The sequence below is a fragment of the Macrotis lagotis genome, chromosome 3 (genome assembly GCF_037893015.1).
Source record: "Macrotis lagotis isolate mMagLag1 chromosome 3, bilby.v1.9.chrom.fasta, whole genome shotgun sequence".
Taxonomy (NCBI): Eukaryota; Metazoa; Chordata; class Mammalia; order Peramelemorphia; family Peramelidae; genus Macrotis; species Macrotis lagotis.
This window is the reverse complement of record NC_133660.1, coordinates 271,705,096-271,730,000: the sequence shown is the minus strand read 5'-3', so window position 1 is coordinate 271,730,000 and position 24,905 is coordinate 271,705,096. Positions and strand designations below refer to the sequence as shown.

Here is a 24,905-nt window from a genome sequence, read left to right as displayed (position 1 = left end):
GGACTCTTTCGGGTGGCCAGGCTGCAGGTGAGGATTAGAAGTCTGCAGAGTGAGTCTAGGAGTAAAAGCTATGTACATAAAGAGAGTCTTTTGTAAAGGTGGAAGCACTACATCTAGGTTGGTTGTTATTCTAACTCTTTAGTTGAGATCACTGGGGCTTTCAAAGGAAGCATGACCTCTCGTGGTCAGTTAGGCCAAGTAAGGGCTTGGACAAGTGTAGATTGGCTGCCCTGGGTGGGAAGAGACATCAACAACCTCAGAGATGGAGGCTGCTCCTCTACCTGTCTAACTCAGTGAGGGACTGTTTGAGTGACTGAGTCATCTGCTTTCATAGGTTTCTGAAAGAAGGCTGGCCTGGTGCTAAATTTGTCTTTCCTCTTCCATGTCCTACTGGATATCAGGTGACAAGCTTGGGCTTGGCACATGGGAACCGGGTGATAGGTGCACCAGGCCGGATGTGTGGGACCTGCTGTGCCAAACTTCTGGACTTTCTGAAAAGAACAACCTCCTAGCTAGCAGGGACCTAAGAGTTATTGGTGATCAAGGAAGAGTGGGTACAATTTGAAACCATAGGACTTAATGAGTCTCTGCCACCCCAAGCCTTTGAAATTTCAGGGTCTGTGGACCTTCTATTTGCATCAATGTGTAATTTCTTGTTCATTTGCCCCCTTCACTATGGCATCAGGTTCTGATGAGTAAAGGAAATCAAAGTGGTCCCTGTCTTCAAGTGTTTCTTATTCTATTGGGAGAGGAAAACGTGCACATAGAAAAAATCCACAAAAAACTATGAAGTCAAAACAAGATTCTTGGTGGACCAGCAGGAGCAGGAAAGGAAGATTGGGATGTCAGGAAAGCCCATAAAGAGCTAAGCTTCCAAGGCAGTATGGGGATCTTAGAGGCAGAAGTGAGAAGGAGGAGGAGAGCATTCCAGGCAAAGGGACAATCTAATTTCAAGAAGGGGACATTTCTAATAACTGGGGGATCTGAAGAATCCCATGAAGGATCTGGAGAGTGAAGGTTTTTACAAAGCAAATGAAAAGTGAATGGGAGGAACCAGAAAGAGAGTCTTGCTGGGGATACTCTTTCTCCCTCAATAAAGTCTGGGGATTATGTATACAATTGGACAGATTTGAGTCAGATAACCTTCAGATGGGAAATTAGGGATGTCTCAGTGTTTTATATTGAGTCAGCTAGGTGACCCAAGTTCAGATCCAGATTCAGATGCTTACTCACTATGTGAGTTGGGCAAGTCAATGGCTTATCTCAGCCTCAGTGTCTTCAATGAAAGGGTTCTATCTATCATCATTGCCAATTCTAAATTTGTGATTGAATGATTCTAAGGATGCACTTCTAGAGAAGGAAATGGCAAACCATTTCAGTATTTTGGAAGAAAATCCCATATGGGTCAGGAAGAGTCAGGCAGGAATGAAACGATGTATGAATTTACTGTGGTTTCCAATCTCGGGACAGTTTCAAGAACTAGTTTGTCCTATTTGCTCGATTTAAGTCCTGCTTCCATTATCCACTATATGTAAGTGAAGCCTTGGACAAGTCACTTTTCCTCTGGGGCTCAGTTCCCTCCTCCTCACCTGTAAAAGGGTCAGATCAGACTAGATGACTTCCTAAGGGCCTCTCCACCTCTAAATCTCTGACCCGAAGTTTCTTGTCATTTTCTGGCAATCCTTGACAGGACAGGGCTTGATCAGGGCGTCACCTCTGCTGGAATAGGTCTGAGCAGCCATCCGGTGTCATAGTAGCAGAAGACCTGCTCCTCTGCTCCCCAGGAGGGGATGAGGTGTTCCAGGAGAGACGCCCTTCTGGCTGGCCAGCTGGCTGAGGCGGGCCCAGGGGAGCCCTATAAATAGCCCTCACCAAGGCCTGTGGTATCCCATTCCAATTTCTGTTCAGACAGGGTCAGATTCTGCCTCCTGGCACAGCCTCAGAACCTTCCTCTTGACACTTTCTTCCCTTTAAAAATAAAATAAGTGACTGCTCTCAGACCTCCTTAAAGCCAAATAACAGATGACATTTATGTAGTCATTTACTATTTGCAAAGCTCTTTCCATATATTATCTTCCTTGAGCCTCACAAAAGGCGTATTATTAACAAGCAGACAAACTAAGGCTCCGAGAGGTTAGTGACTAGCCCTGGGTCTCACAGCTAACCAGTATCAGGAAAGAATTTGAACTTGGATTTTCCTGATGCCAAATCCTTTATCAAAACAAAATCTGAATATAGAAGAACCTGTGTGTTTTTGGATTTGTATCTGGAGGGGGGCCTTAGCTTTAGATTTAATAATAGTTTTTCATTCATTCATTCATTCATTCATTCATTGACTTCACTTAATCCATTGATTCACTAATTCACTAATTCAATGATTCAATCTTTCTAAAGACTTTAGAGATACTTTAGTTTAGTTTAGTGAAGTGATTGGCTATGGGTCATCAAGTGGTTGAACTAGGACCTCCACCTGAGGTCTTCTCATTCCAAATGCAGCCTCTATCCCATTAGCTCCTTCCTGTGTGCTATGGTCTTTTAGAAATGAGGTTCCCTGAGGCTTAACAGGACTTTAGGGGAGCAACTATCTCCATAGTTATGTGTTTGTTGACTTCCTTGGCTTCCTTCCAGGGTCAGCTCAAATCCCATCTCCTAGAAGAGCTCTTTCCCAGTGCCCCCCACTGCTCATGCCTTCCCTCTAACGTGGCCTCCAGTTGACTGTCTATATATCTTGTATGTACATAGCTGTTCCCATGTTGACTCCCTCATTAATTAGACGGGGAGTTCCCTGACCCTAGGACCTGTCTTTACCTTTCTTAATACATGTGTGCTCAGAGTTTACCAAAGCACCTGGAATGATGAAAACTCATAATAAATGCTTGTGGACTTGTTCCATTGAAATGGAAACTCTTTGAAAGGGCGTCTCGTCCTTTTGGACTTTGACAGATGAGGAAAGTGAGGTTCAGAGTGGTTGTCTGCAGGCATTATCTTATTCAAGCCTCACAGTGATCCTATGAGGGAGTGCTGTTGAAAGGCAAATTCTTCATTTGGTCTTTTTCAATTTGATCAAGGAGGCAAAATTCAGGACAGAGAGAATGAAAAACAGTCAATGTAGTTTTTATCAGTACTGTTACTATATGTCCCCTTTTATAGATGAAGAAACTGAGGCTCAGAATGGTTGTGTCTATATGTCATATCCCGGCTGAAGGAGGAGCTTTATAGATGCTTATTGGTTACCTTCTTAGAGAAACTGCCTTGTTGAGGGATCAAACACTGGACTTGCAGTTGGGGAGACTTGCCTTTGAAACCCACACCAGGGGGATCCTGGTAAACTGCTTAATTTTCCTGAGCCTCAGTTTCTTCATCTGTAAAATGGGATCAAACTCGGGACCTGGAATTAGGAAGGGGGGGGGAGATTTGGCTTTAAATTCCATAGATTGGGGGATTCTAGTAAACTAATTCTTCTGAGCCTCAGTTTATCTGTAAAATAGAATCAAACACCAGACTTGGAATTAGGAAGTGGGAAGACTTGGCCATTAAGTCCCACAGATTGGGGGGACTCTGGTAAATTCTTTAATTTTTCTGTGCCTTCGTTTCTTCATCCATGAAACAAAGGGTAACAGCAGCCTCTTCTTTGAGGATGAAGGACAAACATCATCATCATCATCATGTTGCAAAGATTAAGTGAGCTACTAGTTGCAGAATACTTGGCAAATCTAAAATCTCTGAATGTATGTGAGCTATTATTTTAATTCTAAAATTATCTCCTGGGAGAGCAGGTCTTACATTGGAGAGGGCGAGGATCCCCAATAGTCTGAGCTGGAGGGAGCTTGTGGCTTTGCTCACGTGCCCACCCCCCTCCAGGCCCCAGAACTCAGAGCCGATTCAGTTCTGCTTCAATCTTGGGATTCCCTGGGGTCATCTGACCCTTGGCAACCTTCTTCCTCCAAGGATCACGGGGCTGGTGCCAGTTTTATGCTCCAAGTCCGTGAGCCAGTGACATAACCTCCCCCTCCCCCAGTCTTACTAGGACACTGGCTTTGGAGGGTCTCTTCCTGCTCTTGTTGGGTGATCGTACGACCTCAAAGAAAGCCCCCCCACTCCTTGTATATCAGTCCCACCATCCCTTTGCTTCCTGCCTTCACTGGGGGGCCAGTGATAGGGCTTTGCTTTGGCCTTGGATTTAACCAAGAGTGGCCCCAGGGGCTGCCCGCCTGACCGCCCGCAGCCTCTCCACCGCTGCCCGCTTCCTGGCTTCCTGGCGCTGCCTGGCTTCAACTCCATTTTCTTGCTCTTCTGTGTTTTTGATTTAGAGAAAGTAAACATCCTCGGTTGCCCCTGGGTACCTTTGAAACCCATTGGGAAGAGCTCCATTCTTTTTTTTCCACTTCAGAATCCTCATCCTTGTACCGGTCATCCGTCAGAATGATTGTGGGGGTTGTTCCAGTAGCACACCCCCCTCCCCCGACACACACACACACACACACACACACACACACACACACGTGCGGAGTGGGGGGCACATTTGTACTCCACCCCAGACCTCATGCTTTAAGGGGATCTTTGAAGCAGCCCCAGGTGGGAACTGGGAAGGCCTCTTTGCTGGGACTGATTGCAAGCCCCAACTTGGCTAGTGGGGACTTCCTTACCCCCCTTCCACTCCCCCCCACCTCTGGGATCAAAGCCGGAAACAAAAGACCGGGGGAGAAAACCCTCCCCTCTGGTCCCAGAGGCAGCCACACAAAGGTGCTGCATAATTTATCACTGGGAGTTCTCTGGGACCTTGAAGCTCCCGGCTCCCACTGAGACTTTGGGGGAGAACTCCCCCCCTTCTCCATCGGCCAAGGGCAGGGAGGTTCCAGCCCCCGCTGCTGGGAAAGACACCTGATCTGAACACAAGATGGGAGGAGGGCATAGAAAAAACAAAGTGCAAAAGCCTGGGGGTTCTCCCCACCCCAGAAACTCCTGGGTCTGCCAGTCCCCCTTGGGGGTTCTCTCCCTTGACCTCCAAAAGGGAGCCCTACCACCTAGTTCCCAAGGATAAAGTGACAGCTAGCTGAAGAATTGGCTACTGGATATGTGGAAACCAAACAGGGGTGCCAAGGAATTATGTCCATAGGCAAAAGAAAAGTCAAGAGGGGAATCCCCTTCTCCTGTCCAATGTTTTTGTTCTTTCTGGCAGCTCGGGAAGGGAGGGAATTTCAACTACCAGACTCAGAGGGAAGGAAGAAAGTGGTTGGATAGGCTGGTTTCTCTGAGAGGCAGAGCCCCAGACTTGAAATCAGGGAGATCTGAGGGTGAACCTTACCTCAAGACACTAATTAGCTGCAACCCAAATCATTTTCTCCAGGAGCAAAGCATTTATTCTCTGAGCCTCAGTTTTCTCACCAATAAAATGGGTATAATTATGGCACTTCATCCCCAGATTATTGAGTTCCAGGCAACAAACATCTATTGAGGACCCACTATGGTCCAGGCTCAGGGTTACAAAGACCAGAAAACAGTTATTTCTCAATGGTTTAACCATTCCCCAATTAATGGGCATCCTCTCGATTTCCAATTCTAAGTCACCATTAAAAAGCTTTGCAGTGTACTTTGAAAGACGAGAAAGGAGAGCTTTCTGGACAAGGCTGATCATGGCCTTCCGACATGATCAAATCTCCTGGTTATTTTCCCTCCTCTTCAGTATACTTTTTAGTATCTACCCTCAAATGCAACAGCCACAATATATATTTTGAGCTTTCGGCCAACTACAAGATGTTTTCCCCTGTAACCTGTCATCTAGCTACACCTCTGGTGTCAGCTCTTTTAACAGCTGAGCTTGGGGGTAAAGAAAGGAGAATAAATTTCTACATTAAGAGCCTATTTGGAGGAAGCCTTGCATCTTCTCAAGACTATAATAAGTGGGGGGCAGCTAGGCGGCATAGTGGATACAGCGCCGGCCTTGGAGTCAGGAGGACCTGGGTTCAAATCCGACCTCAGACACTTAATAATTACCTAGCTGTGTGGCCTTGGGCAAGCCCCTTAACCCCATTTGCCTTGCAAAAAAAAAAGACTAAAAAAAGACTATAATAAGTGAAGGATGGAGATGAAGGACACTCCAAAATCTCCCAGCAAATTGCTGTTGTGTTGGGGGGTTTTTTTTAATAAAATGAGAAGAATATGTCTTAGTCTCTCACTTCCTCTCTCCCCTCCTTTCCAAAAAAGTGGTGATGATCATCACTGAGTCAGATTTAGAACTGAAAAAACTTTAGAGTTCATTTGTCTAAATGCCTCATTTTACAGGTGACAATGATAACTCTGAGACCCAAAGAGAAGTGACTTACACAAGCAGTAAATGGCAGAATCAGAATTTGAACTCAGGGCTAATTGACTCCCAAGTTCATTGCTGATTCCAACAGCAACATTCTGCCTTTCATTACTTTCTTCCCACTCCCCCACACACACTTTTTTGACTTTTGCAAGGCAACAGGGTTAAGTTGGGTAGGAGCCAACCCAACTAAGTTTGGAGTGGCTTATCATCCGACTGGCTTCAAGGGAGTGAATTTTTAGCTAGAGCAACTTAGAAATTATGTAATAATTCAACAAGGATGAAAAAACACCCATTGTGTGCCAAACATAGACAACGATGAAACTGTCCATACCCTCTTAAGAAGCTTCAGTTCAATTGGTTATTCAAGTCATTAGGTGAAGAGAATGCCCGCCTCAAAAAAAAAAGTCTGGAATCATGAAAGTCTCATGGTTGACCTAAGTGTAGCTTAGGACCATCCATATTAAACAAGGCAGATATGGTAGGTGAAAAAAATGGAGTTTTGGAAGCAGAAGTCCTGGGATTGAATCTCATCTCTGCCACTTCTGCCCATAAAACCTTGGACAATTCACTTAACTTGTCTAGCCTTACTTTCTCCCTCTGTTAAGTGAGGGTGCATTGACCAGATGACCTCAAGTTTCATTTGGAAAAGTTCTTTGGGCACTTTTTTAGAGACCTATTCTTTGTAGTATTTGCATTTACATGTCAGAAATAACAGGAGGTAGTGATGTCCCAGCTTTTGGGGGGTAGGTTCTAGTTGCTTTATTGTTAGGAAGCTTGGCCCTTCCCTTTGCTCCCTTGAAGGATGTCAGAAATTGGAGGAAGGGATGTCCATCCACTCCTCCCACCTCTTTTTGCAGGTTTGGAACCTGAGGCTCAAAAAGGAAAATGACTTCTCTAAGGTCACACTTATAGACTATTAGAGTTGGAATTCCAGCACTAGCCCTCAGACTCCAAATCCTGTTCTCTTTTCTAGAAGCCACACCTGTCCGTTGAAGACCTTGGTTGAGAAGGAAGCCACCGCTCTTTCCCTGAGGCTGTCTATTCCATTTTCTTTCCTTTTCTTTTTTTATTTGGGTTTTGCAAGCCAATAGGGTTAAGTGGTCCATTCCATTTCCAATAGCTCTGTTAGGACATTCTTCTTATAGCAAATTGAAATCATCCTCTCTGAAACTTCCTCCAATCGCCCTGTCAAAGTGGAACAAGTGTTCTCTGTTCCACATGGAAACCCTTGAAATACTTGAAGACAGTTACCAGGGACTGCTGAAATCTTGTCTTCAGTTCCTTCTAACTGAATCTTATATGAATTGGTCCTTGACCACCCTGCCCACCCTCTTCCTTTTGCTCTCCAGCTTACCAATAGCTTTCCTAAAACATGACCCCAGAGCTGACCCTGATACTCTAGATGTGTTATGACTAGTGCAGAGGCCAGTTGGAACATCACCACCCTGTGCCTGGATATTTTGCCTCTCCTAATGATACCCAAGATCATCCCCATTAGCTTTTTGACTGCCATAATGCACTATTGACTCCTACTGCGTATTCAATCTATTAATCTTTTTCTTTCTTTTATAATCAATATACCAACAAGTGGACTTCTATAAGCAAGCTGCTAATCTAAGCACTGGGGAAACAAAATACAAAAATGAGACAGACAACCTCTGCCCCTAGGGAGTTTTCAGAGGGAAGCAACATATTCACAGATAAGTAGATACAAGATAGAGTCAAAATACTGTACAGTGATACTGGGGACTAATAACAAGGAAAATCAAGAAAGTCCTCCTGAAAGAGATGGCACTTGAGTCTTGAAGGGAACTTAGTTTTTTAGAAAAGTGGAAGTGAGAAGAGTGAGCATTTCACACATGGAAAGTGTGTGAGCAAATAAAAAGGGGTTCAAGCCTCCTAACTATGTCAGTTATGGGATGGAGTGTATGTGAAATAACAGGTAGACCTGATAATGATTTGTCCTTCATTCTCAAAGAAGACCATGGCATCAAGGAGGTGATGCCATGGCAAGCACATGAATTGGACTTGAGTGAGGGGGTGCTGTGCTGTCACCAGCCTTAATTTCTCCTCTAGAGCCATATGGGTGCAGTGACCAGATAGGAATCAAGATGACTGGAAATGGCCCTGAATGCAAGGTAATCAGGATTAAGTAACTTGTCCAAGGTCACACAGCTAGTGTCAAGTGTTTGAGTCTGGATTCGAACTCCTGTCCTCCTGACTCCAAGGCCATTGGTCTATCCACTACACCACGTAGCTACCCCCAGAAGATCTGCTTCTGTGAGGGGCACCAGTGTGTAATCAGCCTGAAGACAGAGGTGAAGAGAATGCCCGCCTCTCTTCTCTTCACCTCTCTTCAATTTTGAAGGGTTTGAATGCCAAGCTCAAAAAATTGTATTTGTGTTTTATTCTGAAAGCAATGGAGAACCAGTCAGGGTTTTTTTGAGCAATATGAATGATATGACTTGGACCTGTGATTTAGGAATATCGGTGTGGAGGACTGTTCTAGAGGGGTGAGGCTGGAGGCAGTAAGACCAATAAGGAGGCTCGGACAATAGTACAGACAAGAGGTGATAAGCTCCTGGACCAGATGTGAGTGAAGAGAAGAAGGATGTGATAGATATTGAGGAGGTAGACTTTATAAAACTTGGCAAGTCATTGATTATAAGAATGAAGAGTGAGAAGAGAGTTGAGGATGACCTTGAGGCTGCTGAACTGTGTGACTGAGAAGGCTGATGGTTTCTTTGGTGGAAATCTAAGCATTAGGGAGAACTGGGGGATTTTTTTTTGTTGTTTAGTGCTTCATCAGGCATGTCTAACTCTTGGTGACCCATTTTTGAGTTTTCTTGGCAGAGATGCTGGAGTGGTTTCCTCATTTTATAGATGAGGAAACTGAGGCAAAGTGAAATAACTTGCCCAGGGTCACACAGCTAGTGGTTTGCCATTTCCTTCCCCAGGTTATTTTGCAGATGAGGAAACTGAGGCAAACAGGGTAAAATGACTAACCCAGGGTCACACAGCTAGTGGTTTTCCATTTCCTTCCCCAAGTCATTTTTGCAGATGAGGAAACTTAGGCAAGGTGGGTGGAATGACTTACCTAGGGTCACACAGCTAGTAAATGTCTGAGACCACATTTGAACTCAGGAAGATGAGTCTTCCTAACTCCAGACCTGGCACCCTATGCACTATGGCGCCACCTGGCGGCCCATAAAGGTGAGTTTAGGGGAAAGATAATGGGTTCTCTTTGAACATGTTGAGTTTGAGATGCTCATAGACATCCAAGTGGAGAGCTATCCAGAAGGCAGCCAGAGATGTAGACCTGGATTATGCAAGCTTGGGAGTTAACTGGATCGATGACTCCATGCCAGCTACTTGGATCACCAAGCAGCCAAGGCTCAGGACAGAGCCTCAGATCCACCCACAAACAGAGGGTAGGACACGGGTGATGATCCTGCAAAGGAGACAAAAGTTTAGGTAATAAGAGAACCTAGGGATGTAGGTGTAGCCAGAGGAGCAGGCACTCCTCAGGGTCACATACTACAGAGAGATCACTGAAAATTTTTTTTTTAAATTTATTTGATTTAAGAAACATTGGATTTCACAAAAAATTAAATTTAACCATAAATAGAGCATTGGTGAAATGGTGGGAATGAAAACCAGACTGCCAGGCAGAAGAGAGTAGGAGGTGGAAAAGTAAGACACAGGCAGCTTTTAAAATTTTTTTCAAAGAAATTTGACTCTGAAAAGGGAGGGATATGGGATAATCTTTTGAGGGGATGGCAGCCCCAAGTTTTTTAGTTTTTTGTTTGTTTGGGTTTTTTGTTGGGTTTTTTTAGGGGTTTTTTTTCAAGGCAAATGGGGTTAAGTGGCTTGCCCAAGGCCACACAGCTAGGTCATTATTAAGTGTCTGAGACTGGATTTAAACCCAGGTACTCCTGACTCCAGGGCCGGTGCTTTATCCACTGTGCCACCCAGCCGCCCCTTTTGTTTGTTTTTTAAGAGAGACCTGGGCATGTTGGAAAGCAGCAGGTAAAGGGCCACTGAATAAGGAGAGGTTGAAAATAAGAGAGGGAGGGAATGATCAAAGGATTGCATTGGAAGAAGAGAGAGGAGGAGACGAAATCAGATGCACAGAGCTCTTGGCATTGCCCAGAAGAGTCTCCTTATGTTCTGAGATGAGAGCAAAGGAGCAGAGCCTGGGGGGAGGGGTGATTTGTAAATGTGCAGTTGGACTGGAGAGGGAGCTTGGGACAGATGGCCTAGATTTTCCTAGACCAACACCTAAAGCCTTGGCATGAAGAGACACCAGCCTCAGCCTTTGCCAAAGTAGACTCTCAGTAAATGCTTTGGGGGCTTGTATTGCCTTATTTTTACTACTTCCTAGAAGCTGAAAATGGGGGAAATTGTTCACTTTTTTTCCCTAAAAATGAGGGATTATTAAGGAATTGATGCATCCAAGGGTAGGACATTTTCCTTTTCAGTAAGTTTCTTTGACTCAGTGTTAGAAAGACTCTCCCCTGGTCAAATGACATGATAATAATGATAATAACATATTTATTTAACCCTTCAGTTTTACGTACATTATCTCATCAGGATGGGGAAATAAAAATCTATTCTATGAAATGAGGGATCTTGGCTTTTGGTCCAGGGAAGATAATAGGGACAGAAGTCCAGAATATCTTAACTTAAATTTTAAAAATTTAAATAGTCACCCACACTCTTGTTTCACTCCAATATCTCATTCCTCTGAGGAATGTGATTTTTTTTTCTATCTGTGATTTCTTCAAATACCAAGCTCCATAGATACAGGTAGTGACTAGTCTGTAAAGTTTTAGAGCCTTGCCCGTCGTCACACCTTGGTCTGAATGTGTCAGAGGGAGGCTTTTTAACTCAAGGCTGGCCCTCTGGCCTGAAACATATTGCTTAAATGGTCTGAATTTCCCTTTATCATCTCAGTCAAAACTGGTGAGAAATGAGTTTTAGACTGCACAGTTGGGGACCCCCAGAGATGAAACGGAAGTTGTCATGGAGACCCTGCTTTTGTGTGTGTGCCCCATCTGAGACTGCGTGACCCTCCCCAATGCTGCCCATAGAAGGGTCGGGCCTGCTTCTGAATTCCAATAATACTCTTGGGCAGGAAGTCAGACTCTGCCTGTCAAATGGAGGCCCTTGAGGTTTATTGTCTGTTATTCATCTCTGTGATTACTAACCACCAGGGCTGGGTGAGCAGACACTGCCCTTTGCCATCGATCATACTTTTCCTAGGTGTTGGCATATTGCATTAACTCCTCCATGCTTTCCCAGTCCTGGTGCTCTTTGTTTAGTCATGTCTGGCTCTTTGTCACCCTATTTTGGGGGTTTCTTGGCAGAGATACTGGAATGGTTTGCCATTTCTTTTTCCAACTTAATTTACAGATGAGGAAACTGAGGCAAACAGAGTCTAGGGTCACAAAGCTAGGGTCTGAGACGAAATTTGAATTAAAGTCTTCCTGACTCCTGACCTAGTGATCTATTTTTTAAGCCATCTAACTGCTATCTCCAAGACTATAGATTAGGGGTGGCTAGGTGGCCCTAGTGGATAAAGCACTGGCCTTGGAGTCAGGAGTACCTGGGTTCAAATCCGGCCTCAGACACTTAATAATTACCTAGCTGTGTGGCCTTGGGCAAGCCACTTAACCCCATTTGCCTTGCAAAAAAAAAAACAAACCTAAAAAAAAAAGACTATAGAGTAAGGTTCTTGTTATGAGTTGGTGGAAGGGCCTTCCATACCAGGAAGGCCCACATTGATGAAATCATAGGACTAGACCTAAAACAAGAAATAAATCTCTAGTGCACATATTGGACACTTAATAAATGCTTATCTAATAGCCTAACCTTTAGGGAGAATGAACTTAGAGCTAGAGGAAGTATTAATGGGAGCCAGGAGGGGGAATGTCCACCACACAATTCTAATTTTGGAGGGGGGAAAAGAGGATGACATTGTGGGTCAGCAGGGTTAGGGCTGAGAGGTCATAGTTGCCATAGATGGGACATTGGAAGGGACTGCAGAGACCATCTAGTCCAACTCCCTCATTTTTCAGGTGGGGAAACTGAGGCAGTATTTTAATCCAGTATTCTTTTATAGAAACAGTAGTGGGGCCACTAGGTGATGCTGCAGTGGATAGCACACAGGATCTAGATTCATCTTCTGAGTTCAAATCCAGCCAGAAACTCTTCCAAACTGTGACCCTGGGCAAGCCACTTAACCTCTGTTTGCCTTAATCCCCTAGAGAAGGAAAAGGTAATCGTCTCCAGTATTTTTGCCAAGAAAACCCTAATGGGTAGTAATAATTTACCAATTCATAAAGAGCCAGACTGGAGGCAGCTAGGTAGTACAGTGGATAGAGCACTGGCCCTGGAGTCAGGAGGACCTGAGTTCAAATCCAGCCTCAGACACTTAATATTTACTTAACTGTGTGGCCTTGGGCAAGTCACTTAGCCCCGTTGCCTTGCAAAAACAACAACAAAAACCAGACTGGACTCAACAAGTGGAGAGCTAGGACTGATGGGAGGACTTGCCCGCTGGATGAGGAGGCAAGTGTTGAATCCAGGTCTCCTGCATTGCCAAGCCGGCTTGTTTCCAGCTACCAGGGCCGTGCTTCCGGGCTCTGGGGATACAAAAAAGACAAACCGAAGAAGCTCTTTTTTCAAGGAGGCCACATTCTGGTGGGGAAGGCAGTCTGACCGGTGGGATCCGTAGATGGAGTGACGGAGGTCGAGGGGAGAGAGCCAAGGTCTGGAAACTGCCGCTGGGGTGGCTGGGGTCGGCCAGAAGTCTTCAGCTAGCCCCTGGGCCTAGTGGAGAGAAGAGCGTGGGGAGAGCTGAAAGTCGGCCACCCTTTCCCTCCTAGAGCGGGAGTGGGCAGAGAGGCTGAGCCTCTTGGACTGCCTGATGCCCAGCCCCAGCCTCCGCCTCCCCATGCCCAAGGGGGCAGGGGGCGCAGTTTGCCTGCGGCAGTTGAAGGGAGGGGAGGGTCAGCTCAGCCCCGGCCGCTCTCTGGCCCCGGGGGCCGGGGACTCGCCCAGGACCACTCAGCCCAGGGCCAGCCTCGGCCCGAACTCGCGCCTCTGACTACATAGCAGACATCGGAGGGGGCGTCTATTGTGTGTTGGGGAGCGCGGCCCGGCGGGGGTGGGGGGCTCTTGGGAGAGGGGGCCGGAGGGGGGGGGAGGGTCAGCTCAGCCCCGGCCGCTCTCTGGCCCCGGGGGCCGGGGACTCGCCCAGGACCACTCAGCCCAGGGCCAGCCTCGGCCCGAACTCGCGCCTCTGTTTGACTACATAGCAGACATCGGAGGGGGCGTCTATTGTGTGTTGGGGAGCGCGGCCCGGCGGGGGTGGGGGGCTCTTGGGAGAGGGGGCCGGAGGGGGGGGAGGGTCAGCTCAGCCCCGGCCGCTCTCTGGCCCCGGGGGCCAGGGACTCGCCCAGGACCACTCAGCCCAGGGCCAGCCTCGGCCCGAACTCGCGCCTCTGTTTGACTACATAGCAGACATCGGAGGGGGCGTCTATTGTGTGTTGGGGAGCGCGGCCCGGCGGGGGTGGGGGGCTCTTGGGAGAGGGGGCCGGAGGGGGGGAGGGTCAGCTCAGCCCCGGCCGCTCTGGCCCCGGGGGCCGGGGACTCGCCCAGGACCACTCAGCCCAGGGCCAGCCTCGGCCCGAACTCGCGCCTCTGTTTGACTACATAGCAGACATCGGAGGGGGCGTCTATTGTGTGTTGGGGAGCGCGGCCCGGCGGGGGTGGGGGGCTCTTGGGAGAGGGGGCCGGAGGGAGGGGGAAGAGCGGGAGCCGCGCCCCCCGCGCCCCCTCCCCAGCCCTCGCCCGCGGGCGGCGAGTGACCCCGGCGGGGCCCTTTGTTCGGGGCCGGGCGGGAGAGGGGGGCACGGAGCCGTTCACACGCCATCGCCGGGCATCCTGCTGGGCACGCCGGGGAAGGGGCACTGCAGCTGGCCATGGGACTAGGCCGGGGGGGTGGCTCCCGCTCAATAGCCTGGCCCCGCCCCGCCCCCAGCCCCCTCCCCAGGCCGCCCTTGGCCCCGCAGGTACCTGACTTCCAGGCCTCTTCCCTTTGGGCCGGGCCGTGGGAACCCTTAGAACTTAGTGCTTTGTTCAAAGCCGGGGCCGGGAGGGGGGATCTTGGCGCAAGAGGAGGGGCTGGAGCCCCCTCAGGCTGCTCTAGAGCTGGAAGGGCATCCAACCCTCTCACTGGGCAGAGGAGGAAACTGAGGCACAGGAGGGCCAGCCGGGCCAGGCTCACCTAGCCTTTGCCTTGAGCAGGCAGACCCCGCGGCACCACGGATTTAAAGCCGTGAGGGACTTTGGAGACCTCTAAGTCCTAGGATTATATCAAGCTTCTTATTTTATAGAAAAAGAAACTAAGGCCTGAGGGGTTCTCTAAACTTGCCTCAATTCCCAAAGGTGGTACAGGGCGTGGTACAGATTCAAACTCAGACCCCCCAAACCTGGCTTACTGTCCCTGGCCTCATCTGTAAAGGCAAAGGCTTTTGCTAGGTAGTCTCCAGGTCATTCTCATCATCATAACAATAACTAATGTTAATATTGAAATGAAGAGTTTTCAAAGTTCTTGGGTGATCTGCAAGTCAGAGTTTTTCTTGTGATCTAAGCCAGAGTTCTTTCCCCATGTACTTGGCAGGTCTCATCCCAAGGGATTTGAGATTAGAGAGGGACCTGGATCTTAGAGACCTTTTGGTCTGGTCCCCTGAAGCAACTTGTCCAGGATCCCCTTGGGGCTAAATTTTGAATCCAAACCCAGGCATGTTTCCTAAATCCAGTTTCCTTTCCATGGGGCTTCAGGAAATTCCCTCACTTTTCACCCTTCTCTCCATCCCCCGGTCCAGGCTATTTTGTTTCCAGATTAAGGCAAATTCTCTAACCCGAGTAAAGAGTAAAGAGTAACAAAGAAAAGAGTAAAATAAAGTAAAGACAAGAGCAAAGAGTCAAGAAACTCAAGAGTAACAAAGAGTAAAGTAACGAGTCAAGAAAGTCAAGGGTAACAAGTAAAGAAAAGAGTAAAGAAAAGCGAATTGGGAAGGCTGAAGAAAAGAGCAAAGATAAATTGTAAAGAGTAAAGAGTACTTGGGCAAGCCACTTAACCCCATTTGCCTTGCAAAAACCTAAAAAAAAAAAGTAAAGAGTAAAGTTTCAGGAATAGAAATAACCCCATCCCTGCCTTTGCCAACCCCTTCCCAAGAAGGCAGCCTCATCCCTACCAGCTAAAGAATTAGGAGGGCAGTTGGTGCCTCTGAATTTTTTTTTCCCTGAGTCCTTGAAGACCTACTGACTAAGGCCCTAAAGATAGTAACTTTGGACAAATGACAGCTTCCAAGTCAGCAGGTACTTTCCTGAGGATTTAAGTCATGGCAGACGGGGGGGCCTCTTCCCCTAAGCCCCTCTGCCTGGCCAGAAACCTCAGACCCAGCTCTAAGGGTGGGGGCTTCTGGCAGGTCAGAAGGAGCTCCATTTATACCCTTCATTGTCTTCTCTCTCTGTCCAGGCCTGGCCAGCAGTCCTGAATGTGCCTGTGGCCGAAGTCACTTCACTTGTGCAGTGAGTGCCCTCGGGGAGTGTACATGTATTCCAGCTCAATGGCAATGTGATGGTGACAATGACTGCGGGGACCACAGTGACGAGGACGGCTGTAGTAAGAGACTCCTTCGAGAATGGTGGCTGGGAGGAGGAGAAAATCACCCTGAGAATAATGGGGAATAATGGGGTATTAGAAAAACTGTGAAAGTGACAGTGATTTGGGGCAGCTAGGTGGAGCAGTGAATAGAGCACCAGTCCTGGAGTCAGGAGGACCTGAGTTCAAATGCAGTGACAGACTCTTAATAATTATCTTGCTTTATGATCTTGGGCAAGTCACTTAACCCCATTGCCTTGCAAAAACCAAAAAAAGAAAAAATGCAAATGTCCTGCCCTCAGAGAGCTTCCATTCCTGCATGTATAATTACATGCAAAATAGATGCAAAACTAATTATAAGGCAGTTTTAAGAGGTGGGCTGTAGGCCATAGATCAGGAAAAGCTTTGTGTAGAAGATGGTACTTGAACCAAGGTTTGAAGGAAAGTAGACACCCTGAAAGGCAGTGATCTCAAGGGAGAGCATTCTGGGCCAGGGGATGATGGCTTCAAAAGCAGAAATGAGAACATGTGTGACGGTTCAGGAGCAACAGTCTTATCCTAGAGCAGAAGAGTCCTGAAAGAGAGATTGAAGTCAGAAAGAAAGACTTTGAGGAGGGGCCTGGCAGAACAGCAGTTGACTTTGGGATGGGGCTTTGGGGCTTGGAATCTTAGAACAGAAGGTTTGTTATGCCACCCACTTTACCCAATCTACCATTAGCACCATCTTGGCACAATCCACTTTAGTCAACAATCATTAAATTCTGAGAATAAAAAAACATCAAAAGTTATCAACCCCCAGGGCAGGGTCTCATACATACATACATAATTAAATACTAAATATATATGATATACATTTTTGTATCTATTATTCCACTGTGGAGGCATACACCTAACAATAAAACATATTTAAAACAAAATATAAAGAAAACCTTTTTGTGTATATAACATAAATGTCTCCTTAAATAATTTTGAATGAAGGAAAATGTATTTATTAGACTCTTACTATATGCTAGGCATTTTACAAATATTATCATTTAATGCTCACACCAACCCTGGGAGGTAGTTGCTATTCTTATCCACATTTTACAGAGGAGGAAACTGAGGCAGACAGGGGTAATTCCATCAGGTAACATCCAGGGTTATACAGTAAGTGTCTAAGGTTGAATTTGAACCCATTTGTCCAATGTGTCACCTAACTGTGGATCCCTTGTGCCCACCTCATTTTTCAATGAGTCCTTAATCATATCTTTTACATCACTTCTTTTTTTGTACTTAAAGATCTTATTTATTTTGAGTTTTACAATTTTCCTAATCTTACTTCCCTCCCCCCCCCCACCTCCCACAGAAGGCAATTTGCCAGTCTTTACAGTGTTTCCATGTTGTACATTGATCCAAATTGAGTGTGATGAGAGAGAAATCATATCCTTAAGGAAGAAACAAAGTATAAGAGATAGCAAGATCAGACAATACGATATCAGGGTGTTTTTTTTTTCCTAAATTTAAGTTAATAGTCCTTGGTCTTTGTTCAGAATACACAGTTCTTTCTCTGGTTATAGATGGTATTCTCCATTGCAGACAGCCCAAAATTGTCCCTGATTGTTGCACTGATGGAATGAGCAAGTCCATCAAGGTTGATCATCACCCCCATGTTGCTGTTAGGGTGTACAGTGCTTTTCTGGTTCTGTTCATCTCACTCAGCATCAGTTCATGCAAATCCCTCCAGGCTTCCCTGAAATCCCGTCCCTCCTGGTTTCTAATAGAACAATAGTATTCCATGACATACATAGACCACAGTTTGCTAAGCCATTCCCCAGTTGAAGGACATTTACTTGATTTCCAATTCTTTGCCACCACAAACAGGGCTGCTATGAATATTTTTGTGTACATCACTTCTTTATTCACATGAATGTGGTTCATGGAGTTGACAGACCTGGATTCAAATCTCCCCTTGCTACTTCTATAGTTATGGTTCTTTGAACAAGTTGCCTAGCCTGTGGATCTTAAAATGATGAACTCGATGGTTTCTGAGTCCCTTTCTTTTTTTTTTTTACAATGTAACTTTTAATAAACTTTTTCTTAATTAACAAGCATCCATTTTCCCTATCAAGGGGAAAAGTGCTCTTGAGACACGTATGTATAGTCAAACAAGATCATTCCCACATGAGTCATGTCCAAAATGTACGTCTCATTCTCATTCAGCACATTGATTCTCATTGTCTCTCTAACATGCTTCACCATCAGACTCTGGAATTATAGTTGGTCCTTGCATTAATCAATGCATTAATTGGAGCTTGCATTAATCGGAGCTCCTTCCCTTCTCCATCTGAGATCCTATGAATTAGGTTCAGATTAAGGCTCTGCTCCTTTACTATCAATATAATCCTGGGCAACTTCTCACATCTCTCTTTCTTCTATAAAATTCCCAGGATTGTGACCCTAGTGAAGGAGCATAGATCTGGGAAATAGAGAAACAACTGTTAGGAGAGACTCTAAGCCCAGGTTAGCTGATATACTGTCAAATCCCCTTGAAATGATTTAGTCAAAGAAGGCGATTTACCTAGATTTTCTCCCTCAGTTATCCTTCTACCCCTCTAGCCTGATCACATCCCCTATCTTCTGCTGTCTTAGAATCATCGTTGGTAATTGGTAAAACATCTATATTTTCAGAAAAAGGAATGGGTTGGCTCCACAAATGACCAATTAAGCTCAATACCAGTTCTTGGTCAAAATTCTAGAATCTACTCTAAAACAGGATTTGTAAACACAGATGAGAGAGCTCCTACAAGTTTCAGAGAACAGGTCTTCCTGTCTCCAAGACCAGTTTTCTATTGACAAAACCATGATACTTTTCTTGTGCCTAGGTAGTTGGGTAGCTCAGTGAATGGTGCTGGACTTGGAATTGGCAAAGACCTAAGTTCAAATCCTACCTTAAATACTTGCTGGCTATGGGACCCTGTGGAAGTCACTTTATCCCTCAGTGCCTCAGTTTCCTCAACTATAAAATGGAAATATTAATAGCATCTCCTCAGGGTTGTTGTAAGGTTTGAAAGAGTTAACATATAAAACATATCTTTCAGTATGCCCATCCTCTTGGGTTCTATAAATGTTTATTATTATTATTATTAATGATATTCAATCATATTTATTTCTTCTTTAAATTGGGAGAACACCAGTTGCCTGAGAGTTATACCCATGTTGTAAACCTCTGTGACCTCTGAGTTAGTATTTGCACCCAGCAGACTGGCCTACCATATTCTGTGTGTCCAGAGATGACATTCTGATCTCACCTTCAGTGCTCAGAGGCGTGTTCCCTGGGCCAGCCCCATATCCTCTGCAGTTCATTCTCACTTATGACCAGAAGCAGGAATTTGTAGGATTGGCTGGAAGGGCTGGGGGGTACAATCTGTGACCCTGAGCAGAGTTTTTCTCCATCTAAAGTTAATTGGTGGGGGCAACTAGGTGGCACAGTGGATAGAGCACTGGCCCCGGAGTCAGGAGTACCTGAGTTCACATCCAACCTCAGACACTTAATAATTACCTAGCTGTGTGGCCTTGGGCAAGCCACTTAACCCCATTGCCTTGCAAAAAATAAATAAATGAAGTTAATTGGTCCTAATAGAGATTGAATCTGTAATCTTGGCCTCAGTGACACCCATTCTATCCAGTTGAGCTAACTAGCCCAGACAAGGGACTCATTATATAGCAGCAACATGTATTTCCCAAAAGGAAAGTTGGGGGAGGAGGGGAATAGACCTTTCCTTTCCTTTTTTTTCCCCTTTCTTTTGTTCCCTCTTCATTTCCTTAAGGCTTTAATTGCCCAGTATGGGCCTTCTAAGGATCAGATAGCTAGAGTTGGAAAGTCTCTGAGGCCATAGAATCCAACCCTCACATTTTACAAATGGGGAAACCCAGGCCCTGGGAGGTGAAATGATTTTCCAGAGTTCTATATGTATTTGAAATTGGTTTAGAACCCAAGTCTTCTGACTGAAAAACTAGGACTTATTCCATTATAGCACATGATATCTTACAATACTATGCTAATAATTTACATTTCTACAACCCTGTTTCGGGGCTGAGGGATTATGCAGAAGGACCTGACTTTATTGGTATAGTGGAAACTTCCACTAATGTAATGTTGTCACTTCCAGTCTTCGATAGTCTGGGTCACTGAAACGTTAAGTGACTTACTTAGGGTCTCAAAGTCAGCATGTGACAGAGTAGGATTCAAACCCAGATCTCCCTCACTCCAAGGCTGACCTTTCTATCAAGATATACTCTTATTATGAGTAGTTTTATGCCCATGATTCAAATGAGGAACTTGCACAGCCTTTGGTTGCACAGCTAGTAAATGTTAATGACTAGGTGTAAACCCAGGTTCTCCCAGCTCTGAATTGTGCCCTCTCTCTCCGTTGTTACACTTTGGAACAGGGGGTGTAGGGAGAGGGTTGGGCCCCAGCAAGGATGCTAGATTCACCTGGACTTTGTTTCCTCTGGGGCTCAGTGCTTCCCACCTGCTCCCCTCTGGATTTTCACTGTGACAATGGGAAATGCATCCGGCGCTCCTGGGTGTGTGATGGTGACAATGATTGTGAGGATGACTCCGATGAACAGGACTGTCGTAAGTGTCCTTTGAGGGTCGGGGCTGGGAAGGCTGAGCACTGAGTTGGGACCAGGGGAGGACTCCACAGGACTCAGTAGAGCCTCATAGAACACCCCTGAGCATCCCTCAGAGGAACACCAAGTAACACCTAAGGGCTGACTTGGGGAGGCCAACAGCTTGCCCCCCCCCCGGTTCTCTCTGACCTCTCTTCTGTCCATAGCCCCTCGAGAGTGTGAGGAGGATGAGTTCCCCTGTCAAAATGGCTACTGCATTCGAAGCCTGTGGCATTGTGACGGAGACAATGATTGTGGGGACAACAGCGATGAGCAATGTGGTAAGTGGAAGATATCACAAGGGATGAGGAAAGTGCAGGATCTGGATTCAGGGGAACTAAGTTTGAATCTCAGCTCTCTTTGTGTGTGTGTGTGTGTGTGTGTGTGTGTGTGTGTGTGTGTGTGTGTGATAGAGAGAGAGAGAGAGAAGAGAGACAGAGAGACCTCGGACAAGTCACTTCACTTGACTGGACCTCACTCTCCTCTTCTGTGAAATGAAGGGGATGGGCCAGATCCTTTCCAGTTCTGAACCCTGTGGTGTTCTGTGTTGACCCCCAAAGAAGATCAATAAACATTTAAGTGCCCGCTATGAGCCACGGACTGTGCTAAGCATGGGAGGTGAAGAAATGCACTTCTTTTCCTCCCTTAGGAAAGTGAAGGGTCCTTAGGTTGCCTATCTTGCCATACTTGGTTATGGTGTTAGCTACTGGCTTGACAATTTTTCTTGGTTACCAGGAAAGTGGGGAGAGAATGGCAGATATAGAAACTGACTGTGATGTAAACAACAAAAAGCTTGAATAAAATCTTAAATTTACAATAAATCAATCAATCCAGTGGGACTCAGGAGGAAGAATCAGAGAATAGTAGAGGAGCTAAGATAACATTCAATGAATCCTAGGCAATTCTTAAAATCATTTCTTCATTCAACAAACTTTTGTGTACCTATTATACACAGGATCCTGGCCGCCATAACTTGAAAAACAAGAAGAATAAAGGACAGGAAGGCTAGACTTGAGTTAGGAAAATGCCTCAAGAATGAGAAGCAAATTGAGCTTGTTCTGTATTTTGTCTTTCTCTTAGAACTGGCTCCAGGATTTAAGAGATGTGAGAAATCCCCAGGGAGAGGAAGTCTAGGAATTGGGATGGGTTTGTCACCAAAGCTGGGGAGGGGTGGCCCTAGAAAGTTCCCTAGGGTGGGCATAAACAGTCCCGCCTCTCCCCAGACATGCGCAAGTGCTCTGAGAAGGAATTCCGCTGTAGTGATGGCAGCTGCATCGCGGAGCATTGGTACTGTGATGGCGACACAGATTGTAAAGATGGCTCAGATGAAGAGAGCTGCCGTGAGTGCCTTTGGCCCATGAGGGTGACTGTGATGGGATGTGGGTTGGGGAGTGTGTACCCCCTCCTGGACATAAGTGCCACACCAATGGCTGAGCACATTGGTGAAGGAGGGAGAGGAAGTCTTCCAAATAACTCACCTTTTCATGGAACTTTAAAATTTGCAAAACTTTTCTCATGGTAGCCCTAAGAAGTGAGTATTGACAGATTATTATGGGGGTAGCTAGGTGGCACAGTGGATAGAGCACTGGTCCTGGAGTCAGAAGAACCTGAGTTCAAATCCCACCACAGACACTTAATAATTACCTAGCTGTGTGGCCTTGGGCAAGCCACTTAACCTCATTTGCCTTGCAAAAACCTAAAAAAAGGTCATTATCATTTTAGAGAGAAAAACTGAGGCTCTGTGAGGTTAAGGATTTGACTGTATGCACACAGTTAGCTCAGTGTCTGAGGCGGGATTTGAACTCAAACCTCCTGACTCCCACCTCAGACACTCTTTCCACCACATCCCCTTTCAAGTAACTGTTGCTAATCCTGAAGAAGTGGAAAAATCCCCTTAAGTGAGTAGGAAGTCCTTCTCTTTTCTTACTGATTTGACTAACAGAAGCATCCTCTCGGGGCACTGCCCTTCAAGGGAGCCTTGTGATGATGAGTTGGGGCTGTCACCATGCATAAAACCTTTCCACACGAAGGAGCCAAGAGCATTACACTGTGAAAGTGACAGAGATATGGAGCAGGGCATAGCGCACCAGCCCTGGAGTCAGGAGGACCTGCGTTCAAATCCGACCTCAGACACTTAATAATTACCTAGCCGTGTGGCCTTGGGCAAGTTACTTGACCTTACAAAAACAAAAACGAAAAAAGGAACTTTAAAAAAGATAAAAACAGTTCCTGCCCTCAGGGAACTCACATTCTATGGGGGTGGGTGCTGGTAGGAAATTACATGTAATTGAGGTGTGTAAGTGTATTTATGTGTATCTAGAGAGACATGTATATACACATATATATATATATATATATATGTTTATAGATCTCTACAGATAGATCTCTATATGTATATGTATATATTTCGTCTAGGATCAACTGGTCTGGTATAAATAAGTATCAATATAAATATAAATTTGTACATACATAGACACACACACACACACACACACACACACACACATATATATATATATATATAATTATTTATGAGGAGAGCATCAACAATTGAGGAGATCAGAAAAGGCTTCCCTCAGGCATTTGCCCATGAGCTGAACTCACAGGAACCTTGGGATTCTAAGAAGTAAGGATAGGGATTAAATGCATTCCAAGCATGAGGGCCAGCTTGTACAGACATGGAAGTGGATCAAACCTGAAAGATGGCAGTCTTTGCTCTCAAAGGGCTTACATTCGACTAGGGGAAAACAACATGTTCACATAAATAGAGTGATGGGGGCAGGGAAGGAAATGTGGCATTTCACTTAACCCCCTTGTTAATTGGGGGGGGGTGAATGGAGTTGGGCCTGGATAGCCAAGTCCTAAAATGATTTCCTCTTGTCCTTCCCATTAGCCTCAGCAGTTCCCGCACCCCCCTGCAGCTTGGAGGAATTCCAGTGTGCTTATGGTCGGTGCATCCTGGACATCTACCACTGTGATGGGGACGACGACTGTGGGGACTGGTCTGACGAGTCCGACTGCTGTAAGTGCCCTTTGCCGGGAGGTGGGAGGTGAGAGGGCTGGAGGTTCTGGGATGACTAGGTGAAAAGTGATGAGTGTGGCAGGACAAGCTTGGGGAAGAGTCTGAATCCCAACAACCTTAATATTCATTCATTCTCTCAGCCCCTCATTCATTCATTCTTCATTCATTCGTGTGTCCTTTCACAAATATTTCTGTTTTATTCTCGGTGTGTAAGCCCCCGTGGAGGGCCGGGGCCAGCTTTCTGAAGAAATATGTTACAGGGGGTCTCTAAGAACAGGATGATTGGAGATGCATATGTGATAGCTGTTTATGATCTCTGAACCTCCTTCCTTGGACCTCATCTTCCTCATCTGTAGATTTTATTTATTTTGAGTTTTACAATTTTTCCCCCTAATCTTACTTCCCTCCCCCACCCCACCCACAGAAGGCAATTTGCCAGTCTTTACATTGTTTCCATGGTGTACATTGATCCAGATTGAGTATGATGAGAGAAATCATAATCTTAAGGAAGAAACATAAAGTATAAGAGATAGCAAGATCAGACAATAAGATATCAGTTTTTTTCCTAAATTAAAGGGAATGGTTGGGGCAGCTAGGTGGTGCAGTGGATAGAGCACTAGCCCTGGAGTCAGGAGTACCTGAGTTCAAATCCGGCCTCAGACACTTAATAATTACCTAGCTGTGTGGCCTTGGGCAAGCCATTTAACCCCATTGCCTTGCAAAAAAAAAAAAAGTTAATAGTCCTTGATCTTTGTTCAAGCTCCACAATTCTTTCTCTGGATACAGATGGTATTCTCCATCTCAGACAGCCCCAAATTGTCCCTGGTTGTTGCACTGATGGAATGAGCAAGTCCATCAAGGTTGATCACCCCCAAGTTGCTGTTAGGGTATACAGTGTTTTTCTGGTTCTGCTCATCTCACTCAGCATCAGTTCATGCAAATCCCTCCAGACTTCCCTGAATTTCCATCCCGCCTGGTTTCTAATAGAACAATAGTATTCCATGACTTATGTATACCACAGTTTGCTAAGCCATTCCCCAATTGAAGGACATTTACTTGAATCTTCCTCATCTGTAAAAAGAGGGGGTTAGACATTCAATTTTGATATATACATATCATGGAAACAAATGTAAAGACTATCAGACTGCTTTCTTTTGGGGGGGAGGGGGAAAGCAGGAAAGGAGGGAGGAAAAATGTAAAATTCAAAACCTTGCAAAAATGAATGGTAGAAACTACTATTGTAT

The 24,905-nt window shown here is 45.7% G+C and overlaps 1 protein-coding gene across 4 annotated transcripts in view; it reads left to right on the top strand.

Moving 5' to 3' along the window:
* The window catches only part of LRP4 (LDL receptor related protein 4), a 68,079-nt gene that overhangs the window by 3,569 nt on the left and 39,605 nt on the right, over nt 1-24,905 (top strand). For all 4 annotated transcript variants that reach the window (XM_074230573.1, XM_074230572.1, XM_074230571.1 and 1 more), the window contains exons 2-6: nt 15,861-16,007; nt 20,488-20,604; nt 20,807-20,920; nt 21,863-21,979; nt 23,533-23,661. In XM_074230573.1, the coding sequence (XP_074086674.1) occupies nt 15,861-16,007; nt 20,488-20,604; nt 20,807-20,920; nt 21,863-21,979; nt 23,533-23,661 (624 nt within the window). The remainder of the gene's footprint in view (nt 1-15,860; nt 16,008-20,487; nt 20,605-20,806; nt 20,921-21,862; nt 21,980-23,532; nt 23,662-24,905) is intronic.